The sequence below is a fragment of the Trachymyrmex cornetzi genome, unplaced genomic scaffold, assembly GCF_001594075.2.
Source record: "Trachymyrmex cornetzi isolate Tcor2-1 unplaced genomic scaffold, Tcor1.1 scaffold392, whole genome shotgun sequence".
NCBI lineage: Eukaryota > Metazoa > Arthropoda > Insecta > Hymenoptera > Formicidae > Trachymyrmex > Trachymyrmex cornetzi.
The window spans coordinates 213,761-235,749 of record NW_017298663.1 but is presented as its reverse complement, the minus strand read 5'-3'; the positions used below and the strand labels follow the sequence as shown (position 1 = coordinate 235,749).

Here is a 21,989-nt window from a genome sequence, read left to right as displayed (position 1 = left end):
CCGCCGCTGTGCGATGCGACGCGACGGGTTACACGGTAGATAGACGGAGATGAAACCGACGGTGGACGTACTGGGACGAGGTGGCGGACAAGGGGGACGACAGCTCAGCCTTGAAATGCTTCGTCACGAACGTCGTACACGAACGTTGGACTTGCTGCGGATTACGCGGACTCTTTCCGCGGTTCTTTCTGCGCTTTTCCCACGTCTGGCGAACATTATTTGTATGCGATATGTAGAGCGTATATGAAGAGACAGAGAGAGAAGAATTTTATCCAAATCAAAATATATCCAAATATAGAATATATATTTAAATATATAAAATATATTTAATTCTTTAAGCTTTCTTTATGATAGTATGCAGATGAGATACACCACATACACATACATCCAATGAAATCAAATATTGATTCAATGTATTCGAAAATATATATAATAAAGTAGGTTACTAGGCAAAACCTAGTTTTTATTCTGAAATATTTCTAGCTACAGACACTTTAAACCTCGAGAGAAACTTTCCAGTTGAAATATTCATTAATTTTTTGCAGCACAACTCTTTTTTTATATTCTCAGTTTAACTTATTTGTCATATTTTTCCATAGATTATTAAGTATTAACAGTATATTGATGTAATTTTGTTTTATTTCAATTCAGTGAGTCAGCTAAATCAGTTAAATCAAATTATTCTAGATTATTAACATTATATTACCTTCTTCAACATTTGTTTTTTACATTTTATTTGAAAAACTTTTGGTATTATACTGGAAAACATTTTTTTTAAATACGTTATTTTTTTAAATCTCTTATTTTTTTTAGAAAAATAATATTTTCGACAAATATACCAACAATTTTTTAAATAATATGTAAAAGACAAATATCTGTATAATATATGTATAATTAATATACGTATGACACACACACACACGATATTTGCCATGTGCAACATTCCTGTAACATGAAAAAAGCGGCTGGTAAAATCTACCAAAATTTGTGTGCCGTCCCTATAACCGGATGGCTAGACTAGACAACCAGGAAACGGAAACGGCTGAGGCGAATTATTAAGAAAGCAGAGCGGAAGAAGCCTAGCCGACCCTATCAGCGCAACGGACGGATTGAGAGCAAGAGAAGGATTACGAAGTAAGATAGCAAAGGGGAAGAAGAAAAAAAGGAGAGTACTCAGCTTCGACCTCTTGGTAGGCCTCGATCGATGCCGTTGCTATGGCAACCAGACCGGCACCGTAGTGCTCCACTACTGATTATTTATGTCAAAGATGCCCCCTTCCTCCACCCACTAGCAACCCTCCAAGGCACGCAAACGCGAGCAAACTAATCCCCGGGAAGAGGGGCGAAACGCTCGCTATCTAACAGTCTACTAGTCTATCTATGTGACGCTGAAGACCAAGAAGTTCCAAGAAATGGATAATTTAACTTGTGGCTAAATGAAAGCGAGATAAGAACGAAGTATGGATGTAATCAATATAATGCATCAATAAATCCAATGACGTAGTTCGAGGCAAAAAGTCGGTTCGTTTTCGGATATTGGAAAAAATATATATTTTATTAATTAGATAGAGAGCTTATTATTATATACAGATTCTCGTTATATATATATATATATATATATATATGTGTGTGTGTGTGTTACTTTATTTTATATATTTCTAAACATAAGACATTTTAATTCATAATCTCGAGAAATACAGCTGTCGTACAATTATGAATCAATTTAATTTGAGCATGATGTTAGCTCTGAAAATTGTTATGTCTGTCACTACGAGAAGATAAAAAGGAAGAGGAGATTGTAGAGGGGAGCGAATGAAATACATAGGTTAGAAAGAGAAGAGGGTATAAAGTAAATGGGCTGCGCGGCATATGTATATACATATACGGTGCATATAAACGCGTTCAAGTCTATTTACGATCTGGGACGAGTCCCTGACATTCATACCTAAATAATAAATTACAAAAATGGCATATCAAATTAAAAAAAAAAAAAAATTCTGTCAGAACAAAAACAAAACAACTGTGAAACGAATACATCGGAAATATATATCGTCATGAATGAAGTGTATATGCGTTTGGATATTAATATAAGGATATATATATATATATAATATATCTGACTGTTATTAGTTATATTAATATTAAAAGCAACAGCAACGGCATGAATTAATTTGACAATGAGTTGATAAGAACGAGAGAATGATATAAAATGACATGCACGGGAAGGAATAAAGCAAGCGACTGTTCCCTGTGGAAGGGTACTTGCGACCCAGTTTCACCCTCGCAAGGTGGCAGCAATCGATACTGCGCCTAAGGGCCGTATGAAACGCGATCGCAGTGCCACTGCTGCGCCAAAAACAAAAATAGGGGCTTACGCATGTTGCATTTATATGTTATGGAATGACCTGGAAAGACGTAATTCACTTTCGAAATTCATTATCAGCGTTTAAGTCATTTTAATTTGGCATTTAAGATTCCAACTCTGTCTCTCATCTGCACATGTATGCACACCGCAGCCATCTTGAATCATGATGTCAGAAACGAAAAATCATATGAATCATTTCCTCTTGCATTAATTACTTATACATTGATATAAATTAACTTTCTCGCATATCGCCACGTTATAGGTTCAAAAGCACAAAATGATTAAACATTCCTTTCTCAATGTGTGGATTATAAGTAACTGTAAATCTTGATTTGTAAAATCCATTTTTATTCAACTTCGTAAGTCACATTGTGAATCGAATTATACGTATATATGTATATATGTATATGCATGATAAATATGGACGAATTTTTTTGGTATCTATATTTCTTCAATCTATTTAAGTATTTCGATTCAATATTATAAATCGAAACAAAAATATTTTAGAAACCTTGTAATGATGTTTTTTTCCACAGAAATATCTCTTTTACGAGAAACATTTTCGAAATTTTAAAACGTTATAATGTTCTTTGAGTTTATCATACCAGTGTATATTGGTTCGCAATGAGGCGCGAAACGATTCGACGGACTTCATGTGAATGCGCGATAAGCGCACGTCATGAAAGCTAAATGCCCGCATTACAATGCTTTTATCTGCCACGTAACCGACGTTTAACAAATAGCGACTATCAAGAGCGATACTGATAGTCCCGACGGGGTACACGCCGTGCCACGGTGGGCGGATATGCTATTGAACGTGATAGAGAAATGCGATCTGCGACCGTACAGTTAATATGCGCGTCACCTATCTAAAATTGATGGTATTAGAAAGAAATCAATTCCAATACGGTTTTCTCTCTGCAAAAAAGTAACGTTTAACTTGCTTTAATTTAATTAGTTATTTTACGGTGTTTATTAAACATAAAGTTACGGATTTCTTAAATTCAACCTCCACAAAAAACCTATCAATTGAAAAAAAAAATTTATGGTCATTTTTTAAATCAGTACTAGGTAAGATTAGGAAATAAGTTTCACTGAAAAATGTACGTTTATATTTCAAATAACTAATCTATAAAATAGATTTTGCAAAGCGTATTTTCCAAATTGTGTCAACAGAATGTGTAATATTCATATAATGAAATATCACAGATATTCTGAAAACTAATATAGTAATAGATTGGCTGCAGAAATCGAACATGTATATTAAAGTAGCTATGAAATGGCAGATTCTGCCTATTTTATGCTGATAATCTGCTGTCACCTTGTGTCAACGTGCTATGCTAGCAGAACACGAGCTTATTGTGGATACAATTAATATGCCAATTTGCTGTAATATTTTCAAATTTGCTGACAAACTGCTAGAATATTGCTAACAATTTGCTTGGTACATGTATAAACGCCAATTATCCAATGGCTAATAAAGTATGCACATTCCTTGATAATGCTACTCTCGGTGATTCATCTGTTACTTGAATAGTGATAAACTTCACCGGCTGTGTAATTTTTTTTCTCATAACCCATATTTATTTAATTAATTAAATACAACGATGGGGGGATTATATTTAAATTCAGAGCATATTGAAAATATAATACAGTTATACTTGAGCGATCATTACATTAAGAACGCAATTATTCCTTAGTACTCACAGTTCTTCGAGGTACGTTTCTGTCGACTACCATAAGATCATCGCACTATTGATGTATTGACACAAATGTTCCAAATCACAGAATGTACAATGTCAACGCACAAACTGTAAAAGACTGTTTTGTTTATCATTTTTACTTTCTACACATAGAACAATTCGCTATAGTCCAATATTTTTTATCTCTACACATTTCGTCAATACCACAAATCGCACAATATCAGCTATTGGACTAACGTAAATAATTAACAATTATCTTTATTAATATTTACATGAACATTATCATTAGTCGTTTGATATAATACAGTTATGTTACGCTGTCCGTAGCCGATAAGTAATATCTCATTTTTCAAATTGGAGAATCTCAATACTGAAGATGGTAAACCGTGTTAATTACAATGAATGAATACCGAAATGATTTTAACAATTGTATCGTGTATACTTTTATCTTTATAAAAACTCGAATGTACTGATATTAGACATTAAATACCAAAAAAATTTTTTAAAGCTTTTTAACATTATCATTTTATGAAAATAGAAGTCATACGTGATCAATTACTAAAGAAATTATTTCGATATTCAGTCTTTGCATTCAAAATTTCTAGATTTATAGTTTTTTAGATTCATTTTTGGCATTCTCTCTCTCCCCCCTCCCTCCCTCCCTCCCTCTCTCCTTCTCTCCTCCCTCTTCCTCTTTCTTCTACAAATTTTTCCGATTTTTTACCTCTACGACCTTAATCAACTTATAACTTGTATGTCTTTGAAATCTCGATTGAAAAAACGTTTTGAATTTGGAGATTTCTGGTTTCTTGTTTAAATTACATATATATTGGATCCTTGAACCTTCACACACAATTCTTGATTTATTGAAATTTAGTAAGTTTTCACAAATCTTTGGCATTTTTCGATCTTTTCTTTTGGCTTTTTATCTTTCAGGATTTCTCTAAATTTCAAAGAACAAACTCTGCAGCCTTTATGCCTTTATATCTTTTGCGATAGTGGAACGATATGGTGAAGTTTAGGAAACTCTATTAAGCCTAATCTTTGTTAAGTATTCTTGTGTTCTTCAACAAATCACATCTCTGCGTTAAAGGGTCATCTACAGAAAGCGAGGATAGATATCTTGATAGCATGTTCATATTTATGTGAATTGCAATAACATAAGCAAAATGTATAATAGTGGATTTCGATTGCAGTTTATAACAGTACAACTTGCAGTAAATTTGTAAATTAAAAAGAAAATTTTGCATATTAACTTCTTTTAAAGTTCTTGATGTTTAATTTTTGAAATTGCCAATGTTTGTTGCAATTCTCTAAAATTTTTGAGAAGTCATTAAATCTCAAATTTTTTAATGATTTTTATAATTCAATAAATCCACTGATAATATTTTATTCAGATACGTTTTGTAGAAGAACATAGATAAAAAATAAGATATTGGAAATATTGTTTTTCTACAGATAAGAATATTCATTAATACTTGCTATTATTACTGTTTTTAACAGTTTTTTTTTAAATTTCGTACATATGTGAATTCAAATTGCTTTTCCATAATTTTGTCAATTTTTTACAAAATATGATTCAACTGATTTTTATCGAACGCGCAAATGTTATTAAGAAAATCATTTTTTAAAAAGTACAGAGCGCGAGAATCGTAAGAAATCTTGTGTAAATGTATACATTAATATCTACTGTCTAGTTTAAGCTCTGTGAATTTATTGTACAAAATAGTTTCAGCAGAGATACGAAATTTATACGATGGGAATATAGATATATTAACCATAATTGCAAATGTTAAAATTTTCGGGGAAGAGAAATTGTTAATCGCAAAATTGAAGCTCAAGTAATCGTCAAATATCTTAAGAAGAAATGCTTGATGACTTTTGACTATCGTTCTTATCAAGGGCTGAAACATGATCAGGATTTTCTCCATGTGCGTAACGCTCCCACATCTTTGTGTACAACATCTCCATGCCTATGGCGTACAGCTTGCAGTTAAATAATGGGCTTTCTGATCGAGCTTTCCAAACTTTAGCCCTTGTTGCTTTCAAGCTGGCACAAAGAAATAAGTTTATTAGATAAATTAAATAATATAATATAAGGCTATGAACTACTCAAGTTATTATGTAACTATTTTTATCAACAATATAAATTTTGTACAGACGTTAAATTTTGAACCGTTATTTTTTATTGAATTTTAATTTTATTAGATTAATTTTATGTATGTTAAATTCTATAAAAAGAACTATACAATGTCTTAAAGAAACATGTCACAAATGTCAAAATACTTACTATTCTCTATCGGTACCCAATCTAATAGCGATATCTTGATATTCCTGCCGTGTTCGCGCTACTAGTTCGGGACAGCCAAGAGTGTTTAATTGACTAGCTGCCACACGAGAGGCTAGAGTTTCTCCCGGAAGCGTAACTACCGGCGTTCCAGTCCACAAAACATCCATACTGGTTGTGTGTCCATTGCAAAGTGGTGTGTCTAAACATACGTCGGCCAACTGGCCTCGTCTCACATGTTCTTCTTTAGCAGCAACATTGCTGAACAGAATTCTGCCGGGCGTCAAACCCAATTGTTGCGCCGTTGCTTGAAGATTAGGTTCGCCGACCGCCGGAAAACGTAGCAACCATAGCACGGAATTTGGCACGTGTTTCAATATCTAAAATCAAGCGGTTATAGACAATTTGATGTGAAATTTACGTCTCACGAAATTCCTTTGTTGTTACTTACGTGTGCCCACATGTGGAGAGTAAGTGGATCGATTTTATACAACTGATTAAAGTTGCAATAAACTACGGCATCCTCCGGCAAGCCGTACTGTTGCCTGGTTGTAATCACAATATTCTGAGGCACCTCCTCGCCTGTAGCAGTTTTGTTGTTCACCTGTGTGGTGGCCATACCGTTTTGCACAACGACGCCATTCACAGACATTTGACACTGACCAGAAGCAATCATCGTTTCAATCGGAGTAGTAGTCGGTAATTCGGCAACTTTGAGTGAAATTTCAACGGGTTGCTTTTTGTCTGGCACAACTACCTCGCGAATCTCTTTTATCAGAGTATTCTCAATCATCGGAGAGAGATCTGTGGCATTGATTACCGCAACGTTGTCAGCTACTTTGCCTTTGTGATTCAACTTGTCCGTTAAGATTAAACGTTCCTTCAGATGAGGAAACATTTGCCTAAGAGTAAAGAAGTGTAATTTTGTTAAATGGCCAAACTACAATTTTTTGTAAAATGAGATTTTACAAGAATGCAGCTATTTGATCTTTATATAATCTTTATCATCTATTAAAAAAAATTCGTAAATAAATGAAAACTAAATTTACGTACTTATGATCGCCGATGAAATAAGTGTGTGGCATATAGGCGAGTTTCTCGCTGTATTGACTGGCGAGCTCCAATGGCGAAGTGACCTCGTCCGTAATGAGATAGTCCATGAAACTTGCGCCAGAGGTACCAGGATAACCCAGCCACATGACCTGGATCGGAGCTGGTCGCAAAGCGAAGATCTCGTTTCTAGCGCCTTTCGTATAGCCGTTCATGTTCACTAGAATATGGACGCCATCGGCATTGATGCGGTCGGCAGCTTTCCCATTGCACGGAATTTGAGAAAGATCGATAAAATGCTCGGTCTCTCGTGCTATCTTCGCACGAAAGGTTGTGCCATCATCTGCGCTAAGCGCGTAGCAGAAGATCTCGACTTTCTCACGCTCGTGTAAGCCAGGTATTGACTGCATCAAGTGACTGGTCGGATGATTACCAAAATCCGACGAAACATATCCAATCTTCAATCGTGTGCCAATTGTACGCGGGTATTTATATGGTTGTTTGTGAAGAACATGGATCTGCACAATGTTATTCATACATAATAATTACCGATAGTGAAAATATTTATAGAGTAGTAAACGGAATAGAATAATAATTATTTTCAATAAAGTATATTAATTGTTATAAAAAAGATTTACTGAATAAATAAGCGAACTTACTTTCTCTATGCAAAGGTTAGCATGTCGAGCAGCAATAGCTTTCCGGAACTCATGAGATAAAGGATAAAGCATGGAATGATGCGGATGCACGCTAGGCAGTCTATTTTTATCTAGCTGTTCAGCAACAATAGACACCAACTTCTTCATTCTGGCTTCGTAATCAGTCCAATCGCATACTATTTGCAAACAGTGCGCCAAGTTGCAATAGGCATCTGGAAAGTCTGGCTTCAACTTCAACGCTGTTCTGTATGATTGAATCGCTTCGGGAATGTTGCCGGAATCTTTGTGGATCGATGCCAAATTGGAATGAGCGTCAGCAAAGGCCGGATTGATTTGGATAGCCCGAGTGTAGCATTGTAGAGCGCCTTGTATATCTTGCATCTCTTTCAGGGTGTTTCCCATATTTGAATAAGCATCGGCAAAGGTTGGCTGTATGCGAATTGCCTCCTTATAATGCATCAATGCCTCATTCAGTTTGCCTTGCTGCTGCAAGACAGAGGCGAGATTGCTGTGGGCGGCCGCAAACTCGGGAAATACTTCCAGGGCTTTAAGATATAAGCGAGTTGCCTCCTCAATGTAGCCTTGCTCGCGTTTTATGTTGGCCTAAAGAAATCATTTCATTATAAACTTCTTTAATTATTCTTCTAGCATTTATATTACATTTAAAATGATATAATTTCGTACCAAGTTATTAAGAGAATCCGCGTGTGTGGGACAAAGTCGGAGGGCGGTATTGTAACATTCTTCCGCTTCGACCACTTGTCCCTTTTCTTTGAGAGCGTTCGCCAGATTGCAGTACGCATCAGGGAAATTAGGCTGTAATTCAATAGCGCGACGATATGTGTCGATGGCCAGGTCGATGAGTCTATAATATTACACAATTTTCGATTACTTTTTTTTTCTCGGAATACGTCAACATTTTCTTTTATCAAGATTAGGTTAAATCCATCGTAAATTTCCTTTGCAAGTATAAATGTAAAACATTAACTCACCCTTGTTCGTAATAAACGCACGCCAAATTTCCATGTACGACTGCATTGTTAGGACTAAGGTTTAACGCGCGGAGATACGCGGCTACAGCTCTGTAACAATTGGTAATTTAAAAACAATTGTTGATTTCAGATCATCTTAATAAAGGTGATAAAAGCTTAGCTTATAAAAGGCCTTAATAATATTAAGTAAACATCACTTCTCTCTACAATCTATAATTAAAAAGAAAAATTATATTTATCATATCTATCGATTCGATCGTAATTATAGAAAGTAGTTGTTAATACAGCTCCCAGCACTATAGACGAGTCTGCTGAACCTTTTAACGTAGCGCCTGATCCAGGAGACGCATCCAGACGTAGAGGGTCGCGTGAGAGTATCTTCTATTTGAACGCGAAGCGCGGGCGCGATAGTAGTCGAAGGCGAGATCACCGTATAGACGACCACGCACTGGCAGTCCATTCCTTCTCCATCCCGGCTGTCTTGGATCCGCGGATCCCAGAGACCACGGATCCGAAGGATCTTTGACGACGCGGTACGTTAGATGACTAAATCTTTAGAGACAGGGATGCAAAAGAATTTGGAATCTAAGGAATTTCGGGAAAAGAAATTGTTGAAAGCATGACTTCATGCAAGGTGTGCGGAGGTAAGGATTTTTTCAAAGCGTCGAATTCGCTTGGAGCATATTTTCATAAAGCACAAAATGTTGTGGATCCACAGAAACAGACAATCCTTCCGATAATATCCATTAGATTCACTTGGACCTAATTTCTTTGAATATCTCCTACAACTCTTTTAAATTGCAGAAATTGTATAAAACACGCTTTCCCAATACCTATACGAATTTAAAGGGAAAACTTTTGCATACACAAATTTGGATATCTATGACGCGCGCGCGCGCGAGTGTAATTTTCATGGGACCACCAATATTCTCGATGTACACGTTAAAATTATTAAAAAATAAAGGATATCAGTATAGAACCTTAGATACGCAGCTTTTGAATTCACTAATATTCAAGCGTAGAGATCGAAAGAAAAATCACCCAAGCACGAACTGCGCAGATCCTTAAATACACGTGGATCTAGGATTCACTTATCCTAGGATCTATAAATGTCTAGGCGGCAGGAATTAAAGCAGGAATTACACAAGCACGGATCCTTCGGTGTGCGGATCCTGGGAGGTGGATCAACGCCGGGAGATGCTAACAGCCAGAGGAAAGCCGTTTAACTCGCGAGCGAACGAAAGCTGAACGGGCACGCGTATCCTCCCACAACGGGAGTAGGAGGCAAAGGGCTCCAATGGGGGCGGAGCGGCTTTTGGAATCGATAGTTGTCTTCGAATTTCTCCCACTTTATGCGTGAGGAAACCTCGGAGCCAGATAACTGCGTCCAATGAATCCATTATTATCCATCAATTACATTTTATAGACGTTTTTATTTCAATTCGCTTTTATATGTATTATTATAGACCAATAAGAAAAAAACATTAAAAAATAAAAAACGCTAAAATTGATTTTATTATTATGATTGCCTTAGTCTCAGTCGTGTGTACATATATTTAACAAAAATATACTAATAACTAAGAATTAAAATATCTAAAGATAGGTATGTGTATAATGTCGGCTGCGTAGACAAAAAAATACAAGTATTATAAAAGATGTTAAAATTTCTATTGTTTCTTTGATTACGTATCTTGGTGAAAATCAATAGATCAAGAGACTAGATATAATTAAAAAAGTGAATGCATTACAAAGAAACGATTTTATCACTATTTACATGTAAAAATGTGGAAATTAAGAATATAAACGTGATAATACGCAGACATATGGATCTCTAGTAAAATCTTTGCAAAACCAATATTATTTTACTATATTAAAAATCTTGATAAAATAGCTAAACTCCTCTCTAAATTATATAAACACCGATGTTAATCACGCGAAATATTCTGATTTAAAAATTGCGTTTGAAAAAAAAGGTACATTGTTCAAATTTCTCGTTCAAATGCACACAGAGGACGATGAACTTGAAAAGGATGTTACATAAATATCGATTCTCAGTACTGACTCGACAGCTCATGCGCCATATCCGCCTATGTTCTCTTTCCAAGTGCGTCAAACGCAATTGTTAATCCGTAACGCTTACTTAAGTGCACATGATTACTTAAGTGCAATTTCTCTTTTTTAATTAGGAAACTTTAAAAACAAACTAATAAAATATTTTATTATATATACATAGTAAATTAATGTTAACACACACGTGTGTGTGTGTGTGTGTGTGGGCGCGCGCGCGCAGAAAATGCACAGAATATATGTATATATCTTCATGTTCTAAACTTGCGTAAAAAAAGAGAACGGTGCAGTAGATAGTAACATTGCTCAAAATAAAATAAATTGTGTGACTTTTGACTAGCCATTGATGATTTTATGCGATACATCAATGGAATAACTAAAGCCATTTTCAATCTCGCACAGATTTTAAAACCAACGACAACGAGAATTTCAAGACGTTGGTTGATCAACACTGTGCGTATATTTCTTCGTCTATCATTTTCTTCACAAATCTAAGTCATTTAAATTATTGTGACAAGTGAATTGAGGTAAATAAATTTTTATACTGTTCGATTTGGTAAACTTATGCCAAATCGTACTTAATTTTCAAATGTTTTTTTATATATACATTAAATGTACAGTAAATGTACAAGCATAGAAAAAAATTATCACTTTGTAAATGAATAAAATCAAAGTTTTATTATTGATATATATTATTTATATTATTTAAAAATAATATTAAAAACAATTCTTGTGTGTTTAACACATAAGTAAAATATGATTCTAGCAAAATATTGTAGCAAAGTGATATCAACTATATCCGACATGATCTGGCTATTTCGTGATATTAAATGGCAAATTCAATTTTCACAGACAATCCGCTATCGTATTAGTAGATTCTGCTGTACTTTTGGCATTTACCGAGAAAATTTGTAGCAAATACTTCGCAAAACATGTTTTTAACAGATTTGATTATCTAGGATCATTATATTACACGATTCATATTATTTAAGAAATAAAAAAAGAACGATGAGTAATCAATTTGCACAGAAACAAACCTGTCAAAAATTCTAGCTTCCTTTAATACATTCCCAAGGTTGATGTAAGCATCTAGAAAGTTAGGATCCAAGGCAACTGCTTTTTCGAAATGGTGTATCGCCAACCATATTTCTCCTTGCGCATTGAACACGCAACCAAGATTGCTCCAGGCAACCGCAAAATCCGGCCGTGTCTCAATCGCCTTCAAATAGCAGGCCTAGAGAAACAGAATACAGTTTATAGCAATTTTATTCGCGAACTCAAAGAGACGCGCGCCGCGCGGTATGCCCGACCTCCCATCGCCGCGCCGCAGCTTCTCTCTCTTTCACACGCTCTTGCTTTTCGTCTTTCTTTTTCTCTCCCTTCATCCTCTCGTCGTTAATCTCGAACGAAAAAAAATATTTTTTTTACCACTCTATATCACTTCTGTTTCCTTTCCTCACCATGTCTCTTCGTCCCATCTTCAAACGTTGTAACAGTTTCGATGTCTCTTTAGAGCTGCCCGAGAGTCTCTCCATGATTTTTTGTGATTGAATAATTATATTTGTGAGATAGATAGTTACTTTTTCAGATTTCAGGATCATACCGATTTTAAGAAATGGAAGATAAGGAAAATTGTTAGAGGTTTATTAGAAATTTTAAAAATATTTAACGAAAATTGTTTTTAATCCTGTACGAATCTTTCGTTCAGGATTAAACAATTTGTACTGCCACTAGTTTAGCGAGTACATCTGGAATTCTGAACCATTTTCCAATATCCTGTATAATGTGAATGCAATAATTTAAGGATAATAAAAGTCATAAAAAAAAATATATATATATATATCATAGGAGATTTAAATTAAATTTAATATATCATGAAATCAAAGATCAGCGGAAGCAAAAATCCAAGCAGATATCTGTGAAAACAATAATCCATAGAAATAAAAATATGTCAAACCAAATGCCTGTAGAAGTATAAAACCTGCACGAAACCATATACATTAAAATTACGCATTAACACATCAATAAGTTTTCTACTACGATCGATCATTTAATGAATTTCCTGAAAACAAAAGTATACCATATCGAAATTGCCACATATGTATGTAAAAATAGTGTATGTAAATTCATAATGTTGGACGCGAACATTTCTTTGCTATATCATATCATGTTTTTTTAAAATAATTAACAACCTTCGTAATTCATCCCATTTTTTTATTCTTCTTTGGACCCAATGCTGTCAATCTTGAAGTTTGCCCTCCTTGTATTGATAAGAGCAAGAAAAAGGCAAGGAATGGAAACAGAATGAACGAGGGTTGCCTCGCGAATAGTCAACAATTCATTCTCGGATGGGAATCAGATAGGTCCAGGACCAAAGGTATTAAGGTGCGCGCTAGAGTCGTCATCTTGGAACGCGCGACTTTCGGTGCACATAGAGTCCCCGAAATGCGTCCGGTGGACTCGACCGCACGCTGAAAGTCGTACGCTAAAATCAAGTCGACTTAGTCTCTGAACTCACAATTAACGAAAGTCTTTTTTTTTCGACAAAAAACAATTTCTATTTTTAAATAAGAATAATTATAAAGACTTTCGACGATAGGATGACGACTCTAAGGATTCAGCGTGGATAATCATCGCGCGTGCCGAGAGGTGGGCTGCATTGATATTGAACAGAGTAATCCGTACCTAAACAATAAGAGGGCATTTACAGTTGACCGGTCTCTGTAAGGTGCGGAACCTGGAATTAAAGGGGAAAAAAAAGAACAGGAGTTGGAAAATATACGATTTTGTTATACTCGATATGCAATATGCGATGTAATATAAATGGGCAAGAACTATCGCGATTATTACAGCAATCTATATTTTCCGATAAATAAATAAATTTCATATTAAAGTAAATGAAGAAAGCTTATTGAGAGAGAAGAAATATAACGAAAAAATCAATTATTTAGCAACAATGTACTTGCTATTAATAAAACATTTAAGAAATTCGTATTGATAACTGATAAATATATCGGCGTATTGATAACTGATAAATATATCGGCGATTAAAAGGAATATCAGTCTTAAAATTTCACTGTGACAATAATAACAATAGAGTAATTTTATTGAATGTAACGTTGTTATAAGGCAAACGATAAATCTGAGATATAATAGTATCATACAGAATAATATCAAATCTTGTATAAAAATATTTAAAAAATTTAAAAGTTTTGCTTGTATAAAATCTCAAAATTTATTTAAGTAAAATAAAAAAGCACACTTGCACAATACTTATGAACGTTATGTGCAAATCTAAAAATAATTAACGTATCGATTATCTCTTTCTTTGTAAAATTATTTTGCGATATCTAACAGGATAGGACTTTTGACTTTTTTGTTGAGAGGGATAAGACGAGTTGAGAGAAACTGGAAGGTTTTTAGAGACCGGCCTTGGGAATTACTTTACCTGCAGTGTACCCTTCGGTAGGTTGACTCAGTAGGTACCGCTTGCAAGCTCTCATAATAAACTTAGACCGAGAGACAGTGTGTTACTGAATAACCAGATTCAGATTCACCCTTTGACGAAGGAACCGGCACGGTAACCGACCAATCTCACATTGCTCCTGCACATCCCCTCCTAGAGTTGATCATCCCATCCACAACAATAAGACAGCTGCGTTAATGTCTCTTCACTGATTACTCTTCGCCTCAATCTTTGTCTTTTATGTTTTATCATCTCTTTTTTCTCTACTTTCTGTTTATTGTGTACACAAACGAGTTGATAATTCACGTGCCTGCGAAAGACACGCTTCGCCGAACTCATCAGTCAACTGCTGCTATTTTCTCTCACGATCGCGGAATACGGACTGCATTTCTTTCTTTTTTATAAACATTCTATTATATTGATTCTATCAATCATCAGACTCTACGTGGAAAACAAACAATGCGAAAGAGTTGCGTTATGTTGCTTTATCGATGCAGGTAGTTGGCTGAAGAGCTCGACAAGAAACGAACGAGCGTAGTTCTCAGGAATAGCGGGAAGCGTAACGGGAAGCTTTCCTCATTTGTTTTGCTGTCATTTTCAGGATCGAATAAGGGCATATCTATAAATCAAATTTGTTAATCGTACATCCAAAACACTATTTGCTAGAAGCAATCAAAAAATAAAAAAATCTATATATGTGTACACACACATAACTAATACAAGTGCATTTATAAGTACACCCTCACTGATCGTTGCCGCGCCGCGCTGCAAAATAGATCACTTGACCGATTAACGATAAATTAACGATTTCATATCTCTTTTATTATTCGATCGTATTAATATCATTCGGAAGTAGTAGCTTTATGATAGTACTGTTTTTACAATCTGTTCCTGAATTAAAAACAAAAATCGCTGTGACGAAATATTATCGCGCTGTAAATTTAACGCGGTATAATAATTTCTCATTTAATTTAAATAACTGGTCAAGTGATCTCGCGCCAATATTATCGTACACACTATAGATTCTCTCGCTCTCTCTTTCTGTCATCACACGAAAATGTTGAGCACGCACGTGATAACGTGTGGGCTGTAATAACAATCAGTCGCACATTCAAAACATACATATTCAAAACAAGAGATAAAATCAGCTCATATTCGCGCGCTGCTAGAACCATCAATATTGATTTAGTGGAATTAAAATCCACTTAGATGGAACTAGCAAATAATTTATAATTTGTGGCAACATTATAAATCCTCAAAATAGTCAAAACGCACTTGGTATTGCTGCAAAACGCGCAACGCTAGAAAGAATATTCTCTTCAGTTACTTTGATAATAATCCCCTAAACACTATAAGATATTTCTTTTTTTTTTCTTGACTCTAGGAAATCTTTTAAAATGTTACATTATAACAAATGTTTAAAAAAAGAAAATAGAATTATTTAAAAAACTTAAAATTCGTATTTTCCTTTCTTAGAATATCCGATTAAGTCTCCAATCGTTTTAATATAACGTAATAAATATTTTCAACAAAGAAAAATTCATAAGTTTCTACAAAGCATTTAGATTGGAATACGTCTAGAAGTTATTATACTGTTTAGGGTTTTATATATTAATTTAAAAAACCATCGTTTAATGTCGTTCAGAAAAATCAAATTCTGCTCACAACATAAAACGCAGTTCTTTCGATGTTACAGGTAAAAGAATGTACACGATCTTCAATCTGTTATAGAGCTCGCGATTATACACTCAACATTTCTCACATGGTTATTCCATAGAGGATAGCTATCAAAGATTCGAAACTTGCAGCTCAATCTATAAATTTCAACAATAAAAGATCGTGCACCGCGCTTGCAAATTGCCTGGCAAAGACTGAAAGCTTCTCGTAGTAACGAATATTCTTATTCAGTCCGCTCATTTCGCGGAGAACTAAGCGCTGCAGCTCGTGCACATACGCGCGATGCATTTGTACCTCGTCAAGAAATGTTAATAAAGACTCAAGGATGGCGGAACATTGCCTGCTAATTAGAACAAAAGATATTATATGTATGATTAAATTTTTTGCTCTCCTTGATCCAGAGATGCCCATAGAATTGATCATTATTAATTTTCGGTTTTTTTTTTTAGGATTTAAGGAAGATAATGTAATTTTCAAGATAGGATGAACCAAGTATCCTTCCAAAGTTAAAAAACTTGTGCGGCAATTTGTTAATTCAAGGAATCAAGTGTGCTATTCCTTTACTCGATGGTTCCGCCATCTATAGCTTGATCGAAGTAAAGACGCTCACGAACATGTGCGTAACACGTTGGATTAATTTATTAGCTAGTGGAAATGATTCCAAAACATACCTTGGCTTCATCAAGTCTTGCTAATGCTTTCAAAAGATTACCAAGATCACTCCGCACGCAATAAAGATCCTGAAACAGGCAAAATATGTAAATTATTTCCACATAACTTATACTTCACATTCAAAATAAAAAAATATTATGAAATGGAGAACATTGGTTGGCTAAATGAATAAGTTTCGCATTTCTGAATTTACAAAGTATATTAAATAAATCATATTAATGTAATAGCTTCACTATACAAAGAATAAAGCTTGATTTTATCTTGTAAGCAAAAACTTTGTCTTCTGAAGCTTCAATGCAGATAGAAAAAAACTATTCAGATTTGTGTTTCGTATTTAAATAATAGCTAAACTGGAATATATTTGTAATGTCGATTTTCTCACAGGATTGTATTGTAGAGCTGTGACATAGGCTTGAACGGCTTGTTCCATGTCACCAGCTGCCACAAGTGCCGCGGCCAAGTTGATGTAACCATCGATGAAGTCAGGTTTTAGCCTCACAGCATGACGATAATTTTCCAGCGCCTCCGGTAGCTGTCCACGCTCTTTATATACATTTCCCAAATTGCTATATGCCTCCGCCAATAATGGATTTTGCTTTATCGCTAAGCTGCTGTAATGTGCTGATCTGAAATGTGCAAAATTATGATTTTATATATGTATGATTGTATATGTATGTTTTTGTGTCAAGATATATACACAATGGAAAAGTATAACAATTAAAAAAATATATGCTCATCTCTATATGATAATATATCTACAATTAAAAACTGAATATATGATAAGAGATTATTCTTACTTTTCTAATCTCCTACATTGAAAATGTATGGAGGAAAGTAAAAGAAGAACACCAGTGTTGTTTGACTCTTGTCGCCATAACTGCATGCAATGTCTTTCAGCGTTCTCATAATCTCCCGCCTGGTATTCCCTATGAGCAAGTTCTAGCAACCCTGAAAGAAAAAGCAAGACGATATTTAAGATATTTGATCAATATTTGACTACAAAAAAAAAGAAAGACATTTCCCTAAGTCATCCATAGTCGTCCTTTGTATATTTCATTCACTTTATTTAATATCACAGAATCTAACAGCAAATTATAAAAATCTTTTCGTTATCTCTCAATAAGCATTTCGCTGTAAAGATACTATAGCATTGAAAGGTGTATCTAGTTTTATATAAGAATATTTCAACAATGTTCCATGAATACTCAGTCAAACGTAAGACTAAAGTAAAGATAAAGGGTTAAACTTATATAGAGAGAATAATGATCTCTTCCTCCATTTTTTAAAATATCGTCATAAAAATGACAGAGAATAATCTAATTAAATTAACATTAAACAGATTTATATTACATCTGCAAATTTAAACCGATTTGCATTCACCGACTATAAAACGTGACCAAATTAACCGGTTTTTAAGGACAAAGCAATATCCAGAAAGTGTACGAACAGTAAGTATCTATAGTCACGCTGATGGTTTGATTATCGGTTAGGGTGATGAGTTCCTTGCCCTGGGAGTCCTGCGCGAATACCATAATATTTTGTCCATTCTGCCGGTCATCGTTCTCGTTGTCTATAGTCGCGATCATGCTATTGGAGCCCTTGAGCGCGCTGCCCTTTTTCTCCGCAACGTGCACGCTCATCTTCGACAGCAGAGATGTAAGTACAGAAAGTCGACCAACTTTCTTCTTTGCTCACGCACTTTAGTCCAAAAAATTACGGCAAATGTTTCAAGACTCCAGCAATAATAAATTAGTAATTTCTCCTCCACTCGTTCACGCTTGGTTTTACCTCGAGCTTCGCTACACGTACGCTCCGTCTAATTCACCCTCTACCCTCCCTGACTACCCCTTCTGTCCACAGTACTCACTAGTCACTATTCCACAGAAGTGCAGGCAGCGTAACGGACGAGCGGATTGGTCGATGCTATAGCGGACTAAGCGGCCTGACGCGTCAGATTGAAACGAAAAGAATGGAGAAGCGGCCGGCGCGGCCGGCGGCGAGAGGAAACTTCAGGAGCGTATGTATTCGCATATTGTGATTCGAATATATCTTGAATATGTTGTTTCACAAAATTCATTTTTCTCTACAGCTACGCTATTTTCTCATTTCACGCTTTAAAAAAAGAATTGTTGATAATTTCAAATTTAATGTACTGACTGTTATAACTAATTTAAAGCTATAAAATTGGTTACAACTTAATTTAATAAATTTACGAAAGTTAAAATTCGTTAAATGTGACATCAATCTTACCATCCCTGCTCTATAATATTTTTATGAAAAGAGAGAAAAATTAATTTGTATAAAAAAAAGAATTATTCTCCAAAATAAAAATAACCTTCCGTAAAAGAGTAAGAATTTCGAAAATGATTTTATCTGAAACAAGGTCATTATAAAAGGTTTCTCATTATAAAAGGTTTCCTTCAAAACGGAGCAAGTTTAACTTTATTACTCTGACTTTCCGAGATATGACCACACCTATATAGATGTAACACATATCATCTTAATGTGTTACATCTCAATGGAAGTATCATCGTACGAAACAACATTATTCTCTCCTAGATAAAAATATGATAATGAAGCTACCACGATAAGTAATGATTTCTCTTCCTTGAAACTTGAATTGAAACTACAAGATACAAATTTTAACTTGGATTATTTAGAAATGAGTTGATATTCATTACTACCAATCGATATACACGTTCCTGTTCTGGGAGAACAAGGCAGGAGAAGCTATCGCACAACGAAAAAGGAAGGAGAGAGAGAGAAGGGAGATCTCCCCTCTCAGTGCAGAAGGCAGATGGAATAGGCACTCAGCGGAATATTCCATTGTCGCGTTCAACAAAAGGGGAAGAAGCGAGGAGGGGTATCCGCTAAAGAAGGAGGGATAGCAAAGCTTATCGACGACGCGATGTCGATGCCGGTAAATTTATGAAAAAACCAAGAAGAAAATACTTTAGTCCCAGCCGTACACATTGCTGACGTTCGGTCAAAATAAAAATATATTTATTAGAACTAAAAAAAACCCAATTTTTTTCCTGCTTTTTTATCCCATAAAAAAGTATATATATATAAGATAAATTTGAATAGAGTTGCTATTAGCATAAGAAATTTTATAGAGACATTATTATTTTTGTGCCTGAATATCATGTTAAAAACGATAGATGAACGTAAATCTTATCTCAAAGTGCTATTTTATATTTCAAAAAAACTTTGGAATGTACTTGTCTTAGATTCGAATGCATTAAATATTATTTAACTTGTGAGATTTTCAATTTTTTAATCCTACTTTAATGCATTTAATTTTTTTTGCTCACTCATGGTCGCTAGCTACAACATATAAAATTGAAAAATAAACTACAATCAAACATGAATGTGCTATTGCATTTAACAATTGCAAAATATCAGAGTTATATAATATAATATGATATACTTGTGAGTTACATTTATTTTTATTAACAAAGATATTCAGATCAAGACATGGAGTTTAAAAGCACAGATGTTTCTGTCCAATACGATATTCAGATGTAATTTTTCACAGTACTTGCACGAAATACTAATACTAATTTTGTTCAAATCCCATCAAATACTCTTCAACTAAATAATAAACCTTACACGCTTATCCTATAAATATTAGTAATAGCCATACAGAGAGAGAGAGAGAGAGAGAGAGAGAGAGAGAGAGAGAGAGAGTTATATGGTATTTAAAATGATTAAAAAAAAATTTTTTTCAACTGCTCCAAATATCTAATAGCTCATTTTACTTGCACTTTCTCTTACTTTTTTTCGGCATGCAATGTAGGCATATATTTGTTATACAATTAAAATTAGGAATATATATATATATCTTGGTTTTAATTTTAATCATACATTCATTGATTTATTTGAAAATTATATTTCTTTCAAAGGTATCAAAAGATCTCAATAGTTTAAATTTCTGAATTATGAGCAACTAAAACAATTTTTTGCAAAAATAAAAGGAGGTAAAACTAGAATTCTTCATATTTTTTCTTTAGTTTAATGTAAGAAATGATTTTGATAAAATATATTAATTTAAAATTTAGTTGCGCTGATAATTAAAATATGAGTTTACACAAATGATAATTTTGACAATTAAGAAAATCAATTTCTAATTGGTTTCTCCAAATAAAGAATTTATCGCTGAATTAAGATCATAAGTAAGATGCCTTGTAGACAAGTGTACACACATACATGCTTGCTTGCTCGCCTGATGCACACACTCATATGTTGCGTGCAAACACACATATACATGTGTATTTATCTCCTTTAACTGCACTCGTTAGACAGGTTATTCTGCGCGAATAGCTGTAATGAAAATGAAGCAGACATTAAAGCTCCGGAAGGGGGCAGAACATAAAAATTACGATGAGACGCTCGAGTCGTACAAAATGCTGGAGCAGCATATGCTTTTATATTCTTGGCAGCCATAGAACAGAATAAAGACTAAAGAGCAAACGAGTGTAAAGGACCAGTCGGGATGAGTACACGTTAAAACCTTTTTAGGCGAGAGGGCAGAAGTGCGACGTAGATTTTTCAACCTTTCGAAAAATCTACGAAGATGTCAACGTACCGACAGTCGACAGCTGCTGAATCTCGTTCATCTTCAGTATAACACTCGTGCCCGCTATCTGCTGGTGACCCTGCTGCTGTTGCGGTTGCTGTTGAGCCTGCATGGCTGCGGCGCGACGAGCTGCTCGACGAGAGACGGGGACGAAGACACAGGAGAGACGAACTACAAAGCGCGACCCAAGGAATTGGCGAGTCACCGATGTCGCCGGTCGCCGTTACAACGAAATCGATAAATTGGGTCTGGGACTGACACGGACGACAGTTACACGATAAAAGCACTTATGTCAAACGACTGATATACCAAATATGCTCGATTGCGATACGCATATTAGCGCAAATTTTACACGCGCGCCATTACGAATCCAATCTTCCTTCACTTTCTTGAGCGACAGTTGGCGACAATGGCGACAGTCGTGACTCTTGTCGACTCTTGGTAGAAACACTCGAGAGTCATGCTGGATTCA

At 34.9% G+C, this 21,989-nt stretch overlaps 1 protein-coding gene across 3 annotated transcripts; it reads right to left on the bottom strand.

The window, feature by feature from the left end:
- Nucleotides 1-5,600: 5,600 nt before the first annotated feature.
- sxc (O-linked N-acetylglucosamine (GlcNAc) transferase sxc) lies at nucleotides 5,601-21,893 on the bottom strand. 3 transcript variants are annotated; one of them, XM_018512130.1, is made up of 13 exons: nucleotides 18,727-18,741; nucleotides 18,386-18,636; nucleotides 17,736-17,886; nucleotides 17,321-17,564; nucleotides 16,938-17,006; nucleotides 12,161-12,357; nucleotides 9,057-9,146; nucleotides 8,749-8,929; nucleotides 8,065-8,667; nucleotides 7,409-7,923; nucleotides 6,807-7,257; nucleotides 6,359-6,735; nucleotides 5,601-6,118 (listed from the first exon to the last, which is right to left on the bottom strand). In XM_018512130.1, exons 2-13 carry the CDS (start codon nucleotides 18,576-18,578, stop codon nucleotides 5,926-5,928), a joined length of 3,264 nt encoding a protein of 1,087 aa, XP_018367632.1. In that variant the 5' UTR covers nucleotides 18,579-18,636; nucleotides 18,727-18,741; the 3' UTR covers nucleotides 5,601-5,925. The 3 variants fall into 3 exon arrangements, with proteins under 3 accessions (XP_018367632.1, XP_018367633.1, XP_018367631.1); XM_018512131.1 differs by lacking the exons at nucleotides 18,386-18,636; nucleotides 18,727-18,741 and adding an exon at nucleotides 21,527-21,893; XM_018512129.1 differs by having other exon boundaries at nucleotides 18,386-18,783.
- Nucleotides 21,894-21,989: the final 96 nt, after the last annotated feature.

Bases quoted from the DNA above. Each gene is read 5' to 3' on its own strand.
- sxc (XM_018512129.1), bottom strand. From the start codon at position 18,578: ATGAGCGTGCACGTTGCGGAGAAAAAGGGCAGCGCGCTCAAGGGCTCC. The intron at 12,358-16,937 runs GTATGTTTTGGA...CTGTTTCTCTAG, and splicing joins CAAGACTTGATGAAGCCAAG to GCCTGCTATTTGAAGGCGAT. The intron at 8,930-9,056 runs GTGAGTTAATGT...GTAATATTATAG, and splicing joins TGCGTTTATTACGAACAAGG to ACTCATCGACCTGGCCATCG.